The sequence below is a fragment of the Carcharhinus amblyrhynchos genome, chromosome 33 (assembly GCF_965287045.1).
Source record: "Carcharhinus amblyrhynchos chromosome 33, sCarAmb.v2.hapA, whole genome shotgun sequence".
Lineage (NCBI taxonomy): Eukaryota > Metazoa > Chordata > Chondrichthyes > Carcharhiniformes > Carcharhinidae > Carcharhinus > Carcharhinus amblyrhynchos.
In genome coordinates, this window is record NC_137356.1 from 185,133 (window position 1) to 200,095 (window position 14,963).

At 44.9% G+C, this 14,963-nt stretch overlaps 1 protein-coding gene across 2 annotated transcripts in view; it reads right to left on the bottom strand.

The window, feature by feature from the left end:
* Nucleotides 1-14,963, bottom strand: part of elof1 (elongation factor 1) — a 30,604-nt gene that overhangs the window by 230 nt on the left and 15,411 nt on the right. For both annotated transcript variants that reach the window (XM_080216535.1, XM_080216534.1), the window contains 2 exons: nt 13,538-13,661; nt 9,572-9,642 (listed from right to left, as the gene is read on the bottom strand). In XM_080216535.1, the coding sequence (XP_080072661.1) occupies nt 9,572-9,642; nt 13,538-13,653 (187 nt within the window). In that variant the 5' untranslated portion in view covers nt 13,654-13,661. The remainder of the gene's footprint in view (nt 1-9,571; nt 9,643-13,537; nt 13,662-14,963) is intronic.

Genomic DNA, 14,963 nt, shown 5'->3' on the forward strand with positions numbered 1-14,963 from the left:
AAAGACAGCAGCAATGGAATGAACACAAGTCATGTTTGAAATTCAGCACGTTATATACGCTCTGCCCAAGGGGGAAGATAGACAGAAAGAGAGAAAGACATAATAATTAGTATCATCATCAACTACTTAAAAAGAAAGTAACCCCAACAGTACAATCTTCCTTTCTCAGCGTCTTCTCAATATTCCCCAGCCTTCTCAACCCACGGGAGCTAACCTTACAAACCTTCCTGCTCAACAGCCACAACAAGGGCTAACCTTCTCCACCCATGTCCCTGGCAAAACCAATCTCACCAACCTTCTCACCCTCATAACATAAGAAATAAGAAATAGGAGCAGGAGTAGGCCATCTAGCCCTTTGAGCCTGCCCCGCCATTCAATAAGATCATGGCTGATCTGTCGCTGCTTAGTTCCACTTTCCCGCCCTCTCCCCATAAACTCATCCTCCAGCAACAGCTAGTCTCATCAACCTTCCCATCCTGTGCCCCTAGCAACAGCTAACTTCATCACCCTTCCCAACTTGTGCTCTGAGTATCAATTAACTTCATCAACCTGTATCCCAGGAACAGCAAACTTTATCAACCTTCCCAGCCTGTGCCCCCAGCTGATTAGCCTATCAGCTGCAGTTGGAATCAATTATTAAGGAAGTAACATTTGGAAAATCATATTCTAATTACACAGAGTCAGCACAGCTTCATCACAGGACAATCATATCCAACTAATACATTGGAGTTTTTCAAGGAAGTCTCAATCAGAGTGGATAGAGGGGAACCAGAAGATGTGTTGTATTTGGACTTCCAGAAGATGTTCAACAAGGGATCCCACAATAAGTTAAGTGATAAGATAACAGCTCATGGCATTGGGGGTAATATACTGGCATGGATAGAGAATTGACTAATGGGCAGGAAACAGCGAGTGAGAATAAGGCGTTCTTTTTCAGGTTGTCGACCAATGGGGTTCCACAGGGTTCGCTGCTGGGGATACAACTGTTTACAATATATATTAATGTCTTAGAGGAAGGAAGTGAATGTACTGTAGTCAAATTTGCAGATGACACAAAAATACGTGGAAGGCAAGTTGTGAGGGGGATACAAACGGTTTACAAAAAAAAATTGATAGGTTAAGTAAGTGGGCAAAATGAAGGCAAATGGAGTCTATATGGGAAAATGTGAAGTTGTTCATTTTGGAAGGGAGAACAAAAGAACAGTATTATTTAAATGGAGAAAAACTGCAGAAACAAAGGGACATGGGGTACTTGCGCACAAAACACAGAAAGCTAACACACAGGTACAGCAGATAATCAGGAAGGCCAACGGAATGTTAGCCCTTATTTCAAGAGGACTGGAGTATAAGTAGGGAAGTCCTGCTGCAACTGTACAGGGTGCTGGTGTCATAGTCATAGATGCTCTTTGGCCCAACTTGTCCATGCTGCCCCTTTTATTAACCCCGAAGCTAATTCTAATTGCCCGCATTTGGACCATATCCCTCTATTTCTATCTTACCCATATAACTGTCTAAACGCTTGTTAAAAGACAAAATTGTACCCGCCTCTACTACTACCTCTGGCAGCTTATTCCAGACACTCACCACCCCCTGTGTGAAAAAAATTGCCCCTCTGGACCCTTTTGTATCTCTACCCTCTCATCTTAAACCTATGCTCTGTAGTTTTTGACTCCCTACCTTTGGGCAAAGATATTGACTACCTAGCTGATCTGTGCCCCTCATTATATCATAGACCTTTATAAGATCACCCCTAAGCCTCGTCCATTCCAGAGAAAAAAGTCCTAGTCTATCCAGCCTCTCCTTATAACTCAAACTGTCAAGTCATGGTAGCACCCTAGTAAATCTTTTCTGCACGCTTTCTAGTTTAATAATGTCCTTTCTATAATAGGGTGACCAGAACTGCACACAGTATAAGGAATTGATAGCCCCGGGAGGCAGCAGTGCTAGATTGCCGTAGTGTACTGAAATATTTTCATAGACTCCATACAGTACAGGAGGCGGCCAGTGGCCCATCGAGTCAGTACTGACCACAATCCCACCCAGGCCCTATTTCTGTAACCCCACACAATTACCCTGCTAATTCTCCTGACATTCCGGTCAAATTGGCATGACCAATTCACCTAACCCGCACACCTTTGGACTGCGGGAGGAGACCAGAGCACCCGGAGGAAGCCCACCAGACATGCAGAGAAAGTGGAAAGTCCACACAATCTGGTGGGGCCACATTGGAGTACGGTAAATACGGGAACGAAAATCGCTTAGGCAAAGATATTTTATTGAAGGCAGTTCAGGGAAGGTCCACTAGGATGATCCCCGGTATGGAGGGAATATCTTATGAAGAAAGGTTAAACAGGTTGGGACGTTACTCAATGGAATTTAGAAGAATGAGGGGAAATACAAAGACGTCAGGAAGTTAATTGGACAAATAAACTGGAAGGAGGCATTCTTGGGGAAAAGTACAGAAGGAAGGTGGCGGATATTCAAGGAACGTTTGTCTGGAGCTCTGCACGACAACATTCCGATGAGACATGGTAGGTCACGGGAACCGTGGTGCACCAAGGCTGTGTTGAACCTAGTCAGGAGGAAAAGGAAGGTGTACAAAAGGTTCAGGGAGCTAGGAGATGTTAAGGATCTAGAAGAGTATAAGGATTGTAGAAAGGAGCTAAAAGGGAAATTAGGAGAGCCAGAAGGGGTCATGAGAAGGCCTTGGCGGGTAAGATGAAGGAGAATCCCAAGGCCTTCTATAAATATGTGAAAAGTAAAAGGATGAGAAGAGAAGGGATAGGACCTATAAAAGGTGAAGGGGGAAAGGTCTGTGTGGAACCAGAAGAAATGGCAGAGGTGCTTAATGAGTACTTTGCCTCAGTATTCACGGTGGAAACTGATCTGGGAGATTTTGCTACAGGTTTGCAGCAAATGGAAAAGATTGAGTATGTGGATATTAAGGAAGAGGATGTGTTAGAACTTTTGAATTCTATCAAGATAGATAAGTCGCCGGGACCAGATGGGATGTACCCCAGGTTACTGTGGGAGGTGAGGGAGGTGATTGCAGAGCCCCTGGCGATGATCTTTGCGTCGTCAATGGAGACGGGAGAGGTTCCGGAGGATTGGAGGATTGCGGATGCGGTTCCTATCTTCAAGAAAGGGAACAGAGATAGCCCGGGAAATTACCGACCGGTGAGTCTGACCTCAGTGGTTGGTAAGCTGATGGAGAGGCTGCTGAGGGACAAGATTTATGAGCATTTGGAGAGGTTTGGCATGATCAGAAATAGTCAGCATGGTTTTGTCAAGGGAAGGTCGTGCCTTACGAGCCTAGTTGAGTTCTTCGAAAATGTGACTGAACACAGTGACGAAGGAAGAGCAGTTGACATGGTGTACATGGACTTCAGCAAGGCGTTTGATAAGGTCCCCCATGCAAGACTTCTTGAGAAGCTGAGGGGGCATGGGATCCAAGGGGCTTTGGCCTTGTGGATCCAGAACTGGCTTGCCTGCAGAAGGCAGAGAGTGGTTGTGGATGGGTCTTTTTCTGCATGGAGGTCGGTCACCAGTGGAGTGCCCCAGGGATCTGTTCTAGGACCCTTGCTGTTTGTCATTTTCATAAATGACCTGGATGAGGAAGTGGAGGGGTGGGTTAGTAAGTTCACCGATGACACAAAGGTCGGTGGTGTTGTGGATGGTCTGGAAGGATGTCAGAAGTTGCAGCAGGACATAAATAGGATGCAGGACTGGGCGGAGAAGTGGCAGATGGACTTCAACGCGGATAAATGTGTAGTGGTCCATTTTGGCAGGACCAATGGGATGAACGAGTATACTATCAAGGGCAGGAGTCTTAGCAGTGTTGAAGAGCAGAAGGACCTTGGGGTCCGGGTCCATAGGACTCTTAAATCAGCCTCGCAGGTGGAGGATGTGGTCAAGAAGGCGTATGGCGTACTGGCCTTCATTAATCGTGGGATTGAGTTTAGGAGTCGGGAGGTAACACTGCAACTTTATAAGACCCTTGTCAGGCCTCACTTGGAGTACTGTGCACAGTTCTGGTCGCCTCACTATAGGAAGGACGTAGAAGCTATTGAAAGGGTACAGAGGAGATTTACAAGGATGTTGCCTGGATTTGGAGGCATGCCTTATGAAGATAGATTGAGGGAGCTGGGACTCTTCTCCCTGGAGAGACGAAGGTTGAGAGGCGACCTGATAGAGGTTTATAAAATGTTGAGAGGAATAGATAGGGTGGATTCTCAAGAGGCTGTTTCCCCGGGTTGAAATGGTCGCTACGAGAGGACACAGATTTAAAGTGCGGGGAGGCAAGTACAGAAGTGATATTAGGGGTAAGTTTTTCACTCAGAGGGTGGTGAGTGAATGGAATCGGTTGCCGTCAGTGGTGGTGGAGGCAAACTCGCTGGGGTCTTTTAAAAGACTTCTAGATGACTATATGGGATTTAATGGGATTAGGGGTTATAGATAGGTCTATGGATTGGTGGGTATTGATGTGATCGGCGCAACTTGTGGGCCGAAGGGCCTGTTTGTGCTGTAGTGTTCTATGTTCTATGATCTCATTGAAACATATAGGATTCATCAGGGTAAATACTGAGTGGATGTTTCTCCTCAAGGGAGAGTCTAGGATCAGACAGCATAGTCTTAGAATAAAGGGACACCAATTTAAGACAGATATGAGAAGAAATTCCTTCTCGAAGGGTTGAGAGTTTTGAAACTCCTTGCCACAGAGAGCTGTGGGGGCAGAGTCACTGTGTATGTTTAAGGCTGAGATAGATAGACTTCTGATCATAAGGGAATCAAGGGTTATGGGAAAGGGCAGGAAAGTGGACATGAGAAATGTCAGTCGATCAACCATGAACCTATTGAATGGCGGAATAGGCTGAAGGGGCCAAACAGCCTATTCCTACCCCTATTTCTTAGCTATCATCTTATCAGCTAACTTTGCCAACTTGTGTCCCCAGTAAGAGTTAATTTCACTATTATTCCAAAGAAAAGCAACTTGAGTTTATAAAATACCTGAACACAGTACAACTTCCCAAGGCACTTCACAGGCGGACTGTCAAACAAACATTGACATCTGGCCACATAGCAAGATATTGGGAAAGGTGACAAAAGGTTTGGTCAAAGCTTTGGTCGGCTTTAAGGAATATCTTAAATGAGGAAAGAGAAGTGAAGCTGTTTAGGGAAAGCATTCCAGATCTTAGAGCTTTGATAGCTGAAAACTTGGCCACTAATTGTGAAGTATTTAAGAACATAAGAACATAAGAAATAGGAGCAGGAGTAGGCCATCTGGCCCTTCGAGCCTGCCCCGCCATTCAATAAGATCATGGCTGATCTGTCGTGGCTCAGTTCCACTTTCCCACCCTCTCCCCATAACCCTTAATCCCCTCTCTTATCAAAAACCCATCAACCCGCTTCTTGAAAATATTTAGCGAGGCAGCCTCCACCACTTCAACGGGCAGAGAATTCCAGAGATTCACCACCCTTTGAGTGAAGAAGTTCCTCCTCAACTCCGTTCTAAAACGCCCCCCCTTTATCTTGAGGCTGTGCCCCCTAGTCCTACTGTCTTTTTTGAGCGGGAGGAGTCTCTCCACCTCTATCCTATCCATCCCATTCATCATCTTATACGTCTCAATGAGATCTCCCCTCATTCTTCTAAACTCCAACGAGTACAAGCCTAGTTTATTCAGCCTCTCCTCATAGCTCAACCCCCTCAACTCCGGTATCAGCCTAGTAAACCTCCTCTGCACTCCCTCCAAGGCCAAAATATCTTTGCGCAGGTGCGGCGCCCAAAACTGCACACAGTACTCCAGCTGCGGCCTCACCAATGCCCTATACAGCTGCAGCAAGACCTCCCTACTTTTATATTCAATCCCCTTCGCTATGAAGGCCAGCAGAAAATCAGAAAAGCGCAAAAGTCCAGAATTGGAGAAAAGCAGATAGGCAGACTGTAGTTCACCAAGAAATTAGAGATAGCAAGGGCTGAGGCCACAGAAGGATTCAAAAACAAAGGTGAGAATTTTAAAATAGAGGGATTGCTTAACCAATCAAATATAGGTCACCAATCATGGAAGATGGATGATTAGGACGTGTTAGGAAACGGGCAACAGACTTTGGATGACTGGAAGAGGGTAAAAAGAAAGAGGCTGGCAAGGAATGTGATGGAATGTTCAAATATAAAGGGAACATAGGCATGAATCAGGGTTTAAGCTAACAATACATTAAGGCAGGAACAGACATGATAATTTTGTGAAAATGCTATGAAAATAGGCAGTTGTAGCGATGGCATGGGTCTGTTGTTGGAAGCTCATTGAGGTCAAATACATCACAGCTTGTGAAAAGTCTGATTCAGCCTCAGGCAGTTGCCAGACAGATGGAATTAGTAGCTAAGCAGCAGAGCTTGTGAAAGGGACTGAATCAAAATTCAGCTGGAAATTCAGTCATCCAATGTAGAATTGCGGGAGAGCTGTCTGTCTATTCAAGAGACAGTGGAGGGGACAAGAGAAGTGGCAAGTGAGCTGGAGGTGGCTACAGTTATTGTGAATGTTTTCAGCTGAACAAGAATAAAACACGGAGAAGAGAAATAATAGGGGTCAAGAACAGATCTTTTGGGACATTACTGGTAAAAGCTACTATGATGAGTCTCTGGCTAAAACTAGATGGATATGAAAAAACCATATAAGGGCAGTCCCACCAAATGACAGATAATCTCACCAACCTCAGCATTTTACAGCCAAGAAAGAGGCCCTTTGGCCCATTTGTGCCTGCACTGGCCATCAGGCATCTATCTATTCTAATCCCAATTCCTAGCGCTTGATCAAAGGCTTTTCAAGTGCCCATCTGAATGCTTTTTAAATGTTGAGTGTTTGGGTCTCTCCCACCCTTTCAGGCAGTGATTTCTGATTCCCACCACCCTCTAAGCAAAAAGGATTTTCCTCAAATTCCCCTCTAAATTTCCTGCCCCATACCTTGTGTCTATGCCCACTGGTTATTGACCCCTCTACTTCCTAGCTACCCTATGTCCCTCAATTTTATACACCTCAACAGGTTCCCCTCTTCCCCCTCAGCCTTCTCTGCTCCAAGGCAAACTAATCCAGCCTGACCAGTCTTTCATCATAGCTGGAATGCTCCAGCCCAGGTAACATCCTGGTGAATCCTTTCTAGTGCATTCACTTCCGTTCTAGTGTGGCTACCAGAACTGCACACAGTCCTATAGCTGTGGCCTAACGAGTATTTTACACAGCTCCATCATAACCTCTTTGCTCTTGTATTCTATGTAACCTCCATGTTGTCATATCCAAAGCACCAACCATTGATCCCTTCGTGCTCAGCCAGCTGATTAACAATCACCATTTTTCTCTCCAGTATGCCTGCCCACTCACAAACAAGCTTTTGCCACCCAGGGCCTTATTTTGGAGGATTGCATTATTGAAACGTAGAAGGTAGGAGCAGGAGGAGGCCAAATCACCCTGATTTGACTGAAACTTGGCTCACAGTTGGTGTCACCTTCCCACTAACTACCTAGTTATCTTGGCTACACCTGCCCTACATAGACACATGTAATAGCCTCCCCTCCAGCTCCCCTGGTGCTGTCTCTTTCTTTCAGCAACTTACTCCTCTCAATTTGCATTGTATAACACCTGTAAGACAGAAAATATATTTTCCACAATGTTTCATAGCAACACAAGGGAAAAAACAAATGTTGAGCCAAAGGAGATTTTGAATAGTGATCAGAAATTGGGATTGAAGGAGGATTTTTAATAAGAAAGGGAATGAGCGGTGAAGAGAATTTCACTATACAAAGATCAGATGGTCAGCGGTGTTAGCCAGTGAGCACCAGAGGTGATGGGTGAGCAAAGCAGGATGCTGAGGACACAGACAGCTTATTTGGAGGTGTGCTGTAATTTACAGCAGGAAGAGGATATTAGGCTAACCAGAGAAGCACTGGAATGCAGAAGTCTGGATCCCAGCCAGCTCTACCCAAGTGGATGCTACACTATCTGTGTTGACCACTACTTGGCTGACACCTGGGATAAACCATCATTTCCTCCAGTTAAGCACTGTGAAGATTGAAGTTTTAGTCTTTGACCTCTGACTCACTCTCAATTCCAATTCCCTCTCCAGCAGCAGTCTCGCCATTTTATTCAACTCCAAACTGAGCTTGATGACAAAATCTTCAGCATCACCAAGACAAGCTCCTCTCATCTGCATAACATCACCCATCTTCTAACAAAGAACAAAGAAAAGTACAGCACAGGAACAGCCCCTTCTGCCCTCCATGCCTGTGCTGATCATGATGCCCTAACTAAAAAAAACCTTCTGCCTTTACTCAGTCCGCATTCCTCTATTCCCTCCTTTTTCATGTACCCATCCAGATGTCTCTTAAATGTTGTTAATGTGCCTGCTTCACCACCTTCTCTGGCAGTGTGTTCCAGGCACCCTCCACTTCCTGCGTGAAAAACTTTCTCTGCACATCTCCCTTAAACTTTCCCCCCCTCACCTTGAACCTGTGCCCCCTTGTAATTGACACTTCCATCCTGGGAAAAAGCTTCTGACTCGCCACCCTGTCTATGCCTCTCAATTTTGTAGACCTCTATCAGGTCTCCCCTCAGCCCCCATCTTTCCGATGAAAACAATCCTAATTTATTCAACCTCTCCTCACAGCCAACACCCTCGAGACCAGGCAACAACCTGGTGAACCTTCTTTGCATTCTCTCCAAAGCTTCTACATCCTTCTGATAGCGTGGTGACCAGGACTGCACACGATACTCCAAATGCAACCGAGCCAAGGTTTTATATAGCTGCAACATGATTTCTCAACTCTTGTACTCAATGACCCAGTCGGTGAAGGTAAGCATGCCCTATGCCTTCTTAATCACCTTGGCCACCAGTATTACCATTTTTAGGGTACTATGGACCTGCATGCTCAGATCCCTCTGCAAGTTAAATCTTAATATATTTGATGCCTCTAGACTGCAACATTTCAAAGAGTTTGAGGCTGGTTGTCAAGCTTCTATAAACTTCCTGCTGCCTGGACCCGACCCCAGCGCTTCATGCTGCCCGGATCCTATCTATCTCACCCATTAGCCTACATTTGTCACTAGACTTCAAATATCTCCAAATTTTAAATTATTTAAATCTCTTTGTGGACTCATCACAAGCCATCTCAAACTTCTTCAGTGATACATTCCCCCTGTCCCCACCAACTGTCCTCACCACCCCCTCCACGCAGCCCTCAGAACTGCTCCCTTTCTCCTTTACTCTCCTCATTCCTCTGACTGTGTGGATCCCCATTCCCTTCTATCCACCACTCCCAACACTGGCTTCTGAATTTAGGCCTATACTCTGCAGTTTACAACTTAACCTTTAACACCTTCCATAAAACCAACTCTGGCTAAGCTTTTGAGCACGCTTCCTGATGTCAGCTTGTTTGATTATCATTCTAAGAAAATATTTTAAGTTGTGTTGTTGAGACCCTGAGGAAGGAAACAAGAGAAAAGGACATTGTGAGCACAGAGTGAGAAGTTCAGACTGTCCCAGAAACTCTCCAACCATGTTCTTTTTTTCAGATGAAGGATACATGTTATAGGAGTTTGGAATTCTTCTAAACACACAGTGCAGGATATGATCCCCGTATTCCGTGCTCGGTCCCTGAAAAATGTGGTTGAGGAGGAAAACATTAAAAACAGCTAGATCTTAACATGAAACTCCACACTATCTGTTCAGAAATCAGAAAGGTGATTCCAGTAAGTTCCTCCTACCTGATGTGTTCAACACCAGCCTAAACCTTAACTGTGAAACTGCAAGGATAACTGAAGCAGTATGTGCAAAGAGTGAAGCACAGGACTCAGAAACCATACATTTCCATGCCCCAGAGAGACAGGTCAAATTAAATCTGTGGCATCTGCCAGACTCCCTGGTCAAGAGGTTTGCAGAAAGTTGATCAGTCCATTTATTACAATTACTTTTATGTTTGATTTGTGTCTGAAAATGAGTACCGACTGTTTAATAAACTCCCAACAGCACATGCTGAAAAATAAAATTCAACTTTATTTTAGAACGTAGAACACTACAGCACAAACAGGCCCTTCGGCCCACAAGTTGCGCCGATCATATCCATGCCCACCAGGCCTATCTATAACTCTCAATCCCATTAAATCCCATGTACTCATCCAGAAGTCTCTTAAAAGATCCCAGCGAGTTCGCCTCTACCACCACCGATGGCAGCCGATTCCACTCACTCACCACCCTCTGAGTGAAAAACTTACCCCTGACATCTCCTCTGTACCTGCTCCCCAGCACCTTAAATCTGTGTCCTCTCGTAGCGACCATTTCAGCCCTGGGAAATAGCCTCCGAGAATCCACCCCACCTATACCTCTCAACATCTTATAAACCTCTATCAGGTCGCCTCTCAATCTTCGTCTCTCCAGGGAGAAGAGACCTAGCTCCCTCAACCTATCTTCATAAGGCATGCCTCCCAATCCAGGCAACATCCTTGTAAATCTCCTCTGCACCCTCTCAATAGCTTCCACATCCTTCTTGTAGTGAGGTGACCAGAACTGCGCACAGTACTCCAAGTGGGGCCTGACAAGGGTCTTACAAAGCTGCAGCATTACCTCCCGACTCCTAATCTCAATCCCTCGATTAACAAAGGCTAGCACACCATACGCCTTCTTGACCACATCCTCCACCTGCGAGGCCGATTTAAGAGTCCTGTGGACCCGGACCCCAAGGTCCTTCTGCTCCTCTACACTGCTAAGACTCCTACCCTTGATATTGTACTCCTTCATCCCATTGGACCTGCCAAAATGGACCACTACACATTTATCTGCGTTGAAGTTCATCTGCCACTTCTCCGCCAGTCTTGCATCCTATCTATGTCCCGCTACAACTTCTGACATCCTTCCAGACTATCCACAACACCACCAACCTTCGTATCGTCAGCGAACTTACTAACCCATCCCTCCACTTCCTCATCCAGGTCATTTATGAAAACGACAAACAGCAAGGGTCCTAGAACAGATCCCTGGGGCACTCCACTGGTGACCGACCTCCATGCAGAAAAAGACCCATCCACAACCACTCTCTGCCTTCTGCAGGCAAGCCAGTTCTGGATCCACAAGGCCAAAGCCCCTTGGATCCCATGCCTCCTCACCTTCTCAAGAAGTCTTGCATGGGGGACCTTATCAAACGCCTTGCTGAAGTACATGTAAACCATATCCACTGCTCTTCCTTTGTCGGTGTGTTCAGTCACATTTTCAAAGAACTCAATGAGGCTCGTAAGGCATGACCTGCCCTTGACAAAGCCGTGCAGACTATTTCTGATCATACTAAACTTTTCTAAATGTTCATAAATCCTGTCCCTCAGTATCCTCTCCATCAACATACCAACCACTGAGGTCAGACTCACCAGTCGGTAATTTCCTGCACTATCCCTGTTCCCTTTCTTGAAAATAGGAACCACATCCGCAATCCTCCAATCCTCCGGAACCTCTCCCGTCTCCATCGACGACGCAAAGATCATCGCCAGGGGCTCTGCAATCTCTTCCCTCACCTCCCACAATAACCTGGGGTACATCCCTTCCGGTCCCGGCAACTTATCTATCTTGATAGAATTTAAAAGTTCCAACACATCCTCTTTCTTAACCTCCACATACTTAATCTTTTCAGTCCGCCACAAAACTGCAGCACAACTTCCCAGATCACTTTCCACCGCGAATACCAAGGCAAAGTACTCATTAAGCACCTCTGCCATTTCTTCCGGTTCCACACAGACTTTTCCCCCTTCACCTTTTGTAGGTCCTATCCTTCCGCTTCTCATCCTTTTACTCTTCACATATTTGTAGAACGCCTTGGGATTCTCCTTAATCTTACCCACCAAGGCCTTTTCATGCCCCCTTCTGGCTCTCCTACTTTCCTTTTTAAGCTCCTTTCTACAAACCGTATACTCCTCTAGATCCTTAACCTCTCCTAGTTCTCTGAACCTTTTGTACGCCTTTCTTTTCTTCCTGACTAGGTTTATCACAACCTTCGTGCACCACGATTCCCGCGACCTACCAAAACCTCCCTGTCTCATCGGAATGTTGTCATGCAGAGCTCCAGACAAACATTCCTTGAAAATCCACCACCTTCCTTCAGTACTTTTCCCCAAGAACACCTCCTTCCAGTTTACTTGTCCAATTTTCTGCCTGATATCTTCATATTTCCCCTTACTTTATTTTGGTATTTTCTAACTTATAATCTTTGAGAGAAACACCAAAACCTCAATCACACTATGTATTCTTCACAGGAAAAGTCCTGAGCTCAGAGACCAGATACGTGTACTACACCAGGTTTCAGACAGTGAACCTTGTAAAGAAAAACATGATAAAAATGTTACACGCAACTTGGGTCCAATGACCCCAGATTTTAGATTGCGTAGCAACTAACATCAAATTTAGCTTTCTAAGATCATTTTAGATTTACTTAGCTAAGAGAAATGCAGCCTTTTGTGTCACTGTGACCTCAAAGGATCTTGAATATTTTCTGTGTTGTATAACAAAGTTGAATTGAAAGATTCACTGTCTGATACTGTATATTATTCCATTAAATAGATTATCATTTTTGGTTTCAGGCCAAATTTCCACCTGGCAGAATTATGTTTAATGAGTTTTTTGAAGTGCGAGGAATCACTACACAGGACATGATACATTCCACTCACATACATAGAAATGACACCATTGTAACCCGAGTATTTCGCTACACAGCTTGAAAAGATACACTTCACTCACAAGGATCAACAGAATGGTTAATGAAACTCAACCCAAGAACTTGCTAACTGGATGGATATGAATGAAACCAAACAAAGGCAGTCCCACCCAAAAATCTCACCAACTTCAGAGTTTTACAGCCAAGAAAGGGGGCCCATTGTGTCTGCACTGGCCGTCAGGCATCTGAGTATTCTAATCTCATTTCCTTGCACTTGGTCCGAAGCCTTGTTCGCTATGGCTTTCAAGTGCCTACCTGAATGCTTTTTAAATGTTGAGTGTTCTGGTCTCTCCCATCCTTTCAGGCAGCAATATGCAGATTCCCACCACTCTATGGACCAAAAGGTTTTTCCTGAAATTCCCTCTAAATCTCCTGCCCATACCTTAATCTATGCCCACTGGTGATTGACCCCTCTACTAAAGGGAATCGTTCCTCCCCAGCTACCCTATGTCCCTCATAAATTCATACACATCCACGGGTATCGCCTCCCCCCATCTCTGCTCCAAGGAAAACTAACCCAGCCTGACCAGCCTCTCTTCATAGCTGAAATGCTCCAGCAAGATTAACATCCTGGTGAGTCTCTTTTGCACCTTTTCTAGTGCAATCACTTCCTTCCTACAGCATGGCTACACCCCAAATCCTGACTGACTGCAGGACTCTGGAAAAATTCCACTGAATGTACCAATTTCATCAGTTAGATGTAACTTTAAAATGCAATGGCCAGTTACGCTTGCAAACTGGCATCCCACCAGGCCTGAAACGCCATCAAATATGCTTGTTGTAATGTCACACACTTACATCTTAACATCACATGACTTTTCGTGGTTACAGAATGGACACGTAAACTGTGTTTCCAAAGTCCCAAGCACCTTCTTCTTAGTAGGAGGCTTTCTCTTTGATTTCCTGCGTCCCATTTCAACTTCTGTAAAATACAGACAAGTGGAAAATATCTCAAACTTGAGTTAATCTTGAAATCACACTTTGAAAATAACAAAGTAGCCCTGGCTTGCTCACTGCTGCAAGGGTCATTGAGCAGCTTATTTGGTCACAGAATGACTGGATACCCCAGGATGACTGGCATGTAAGCAGCGGCATAGTGGTACTGTCACTGGACTGACAATCCAGAGATCCAGGGCGATGCTCTGGGGACCTAGGTTCGAATCCCAAGATTGGCAAATGGTGGAATTTGAATATAAAGGAAAAAAATCTGGAATTGAATAATGACCATGAAACTATTGTCAACTGTTGTAAAAACCCAATTTACTAATGTCCTGTAAGGAAGGAAATCTGCCATCCTTTCCTAGTCTGGCCTACATGTGACTGCAGACCCATAGGAAGTGCTGGAAAAACTCAACGGGGCTGGCAGTATCTGTGGAGAGAGTTAACATTTTGAGTCCAATATGACTCGTCTTTGGAACTGAATCAATAACACTGTTTCTCGCTCCACAGACGTTGCTAGACCTGCTGAGTAGTTCCAACACTTCCTGTATTTATAACAGTCAAAGGTTTGAAGCTATCTTATCGAAAAGAACGGAAAAAGTAGAACAGTTTGTGGAAGAAATTCCAGAGCTAACAGGCTTTAGAGCTGAAGACATAATTGATGATGTGGACTGATTGAAATGAGGGATTCTGAAGAGGACAGACTGCAGAAGTACCAACATGCAAAGATTGCAGTCAAATCAAGGATAAAGTCACATTGAGTGTAATCTGTGACTCTATGTGCCGAACCTTGATTGAAGGATTTAAACGTGGAATTCTGAAAAAGATGGGCACAGATCTGGCACATGGCAACATGTTCAAAGTATTAAACAAAGGAGTTTTTTGACAGGGTGATAATGAAAGCTTCACAGGAGACAGAACAATGAACAATATCTTCTATCATGGAAGCCAGGTAGAGATATTGACGAGTCACGAGCATAGTGGGAATAGGATTGAATGACCAAGAGATGGACAAGATGAGACTGGATGAGGTGAGATAGAAGAGAAGCTACAGGAATATACAGGCTAGAGAAGAGAAAGCCTAACGAGAGTTTGCCCTGGTGGGGCAGGAGAAAGGGAAGCGACAGAGGCAGCTAATCAGATGGACAAAATTAATTTCTACCAGGCATTGTTGGAGGTGAAGGTGGAACAGACAAACTAATATTAGATTGGAATTCCAAGCAAATGACACTATTCACTGAACTTAGAGCAACACTTCCCAAACTCTGTGCCATGGCCTTTGATG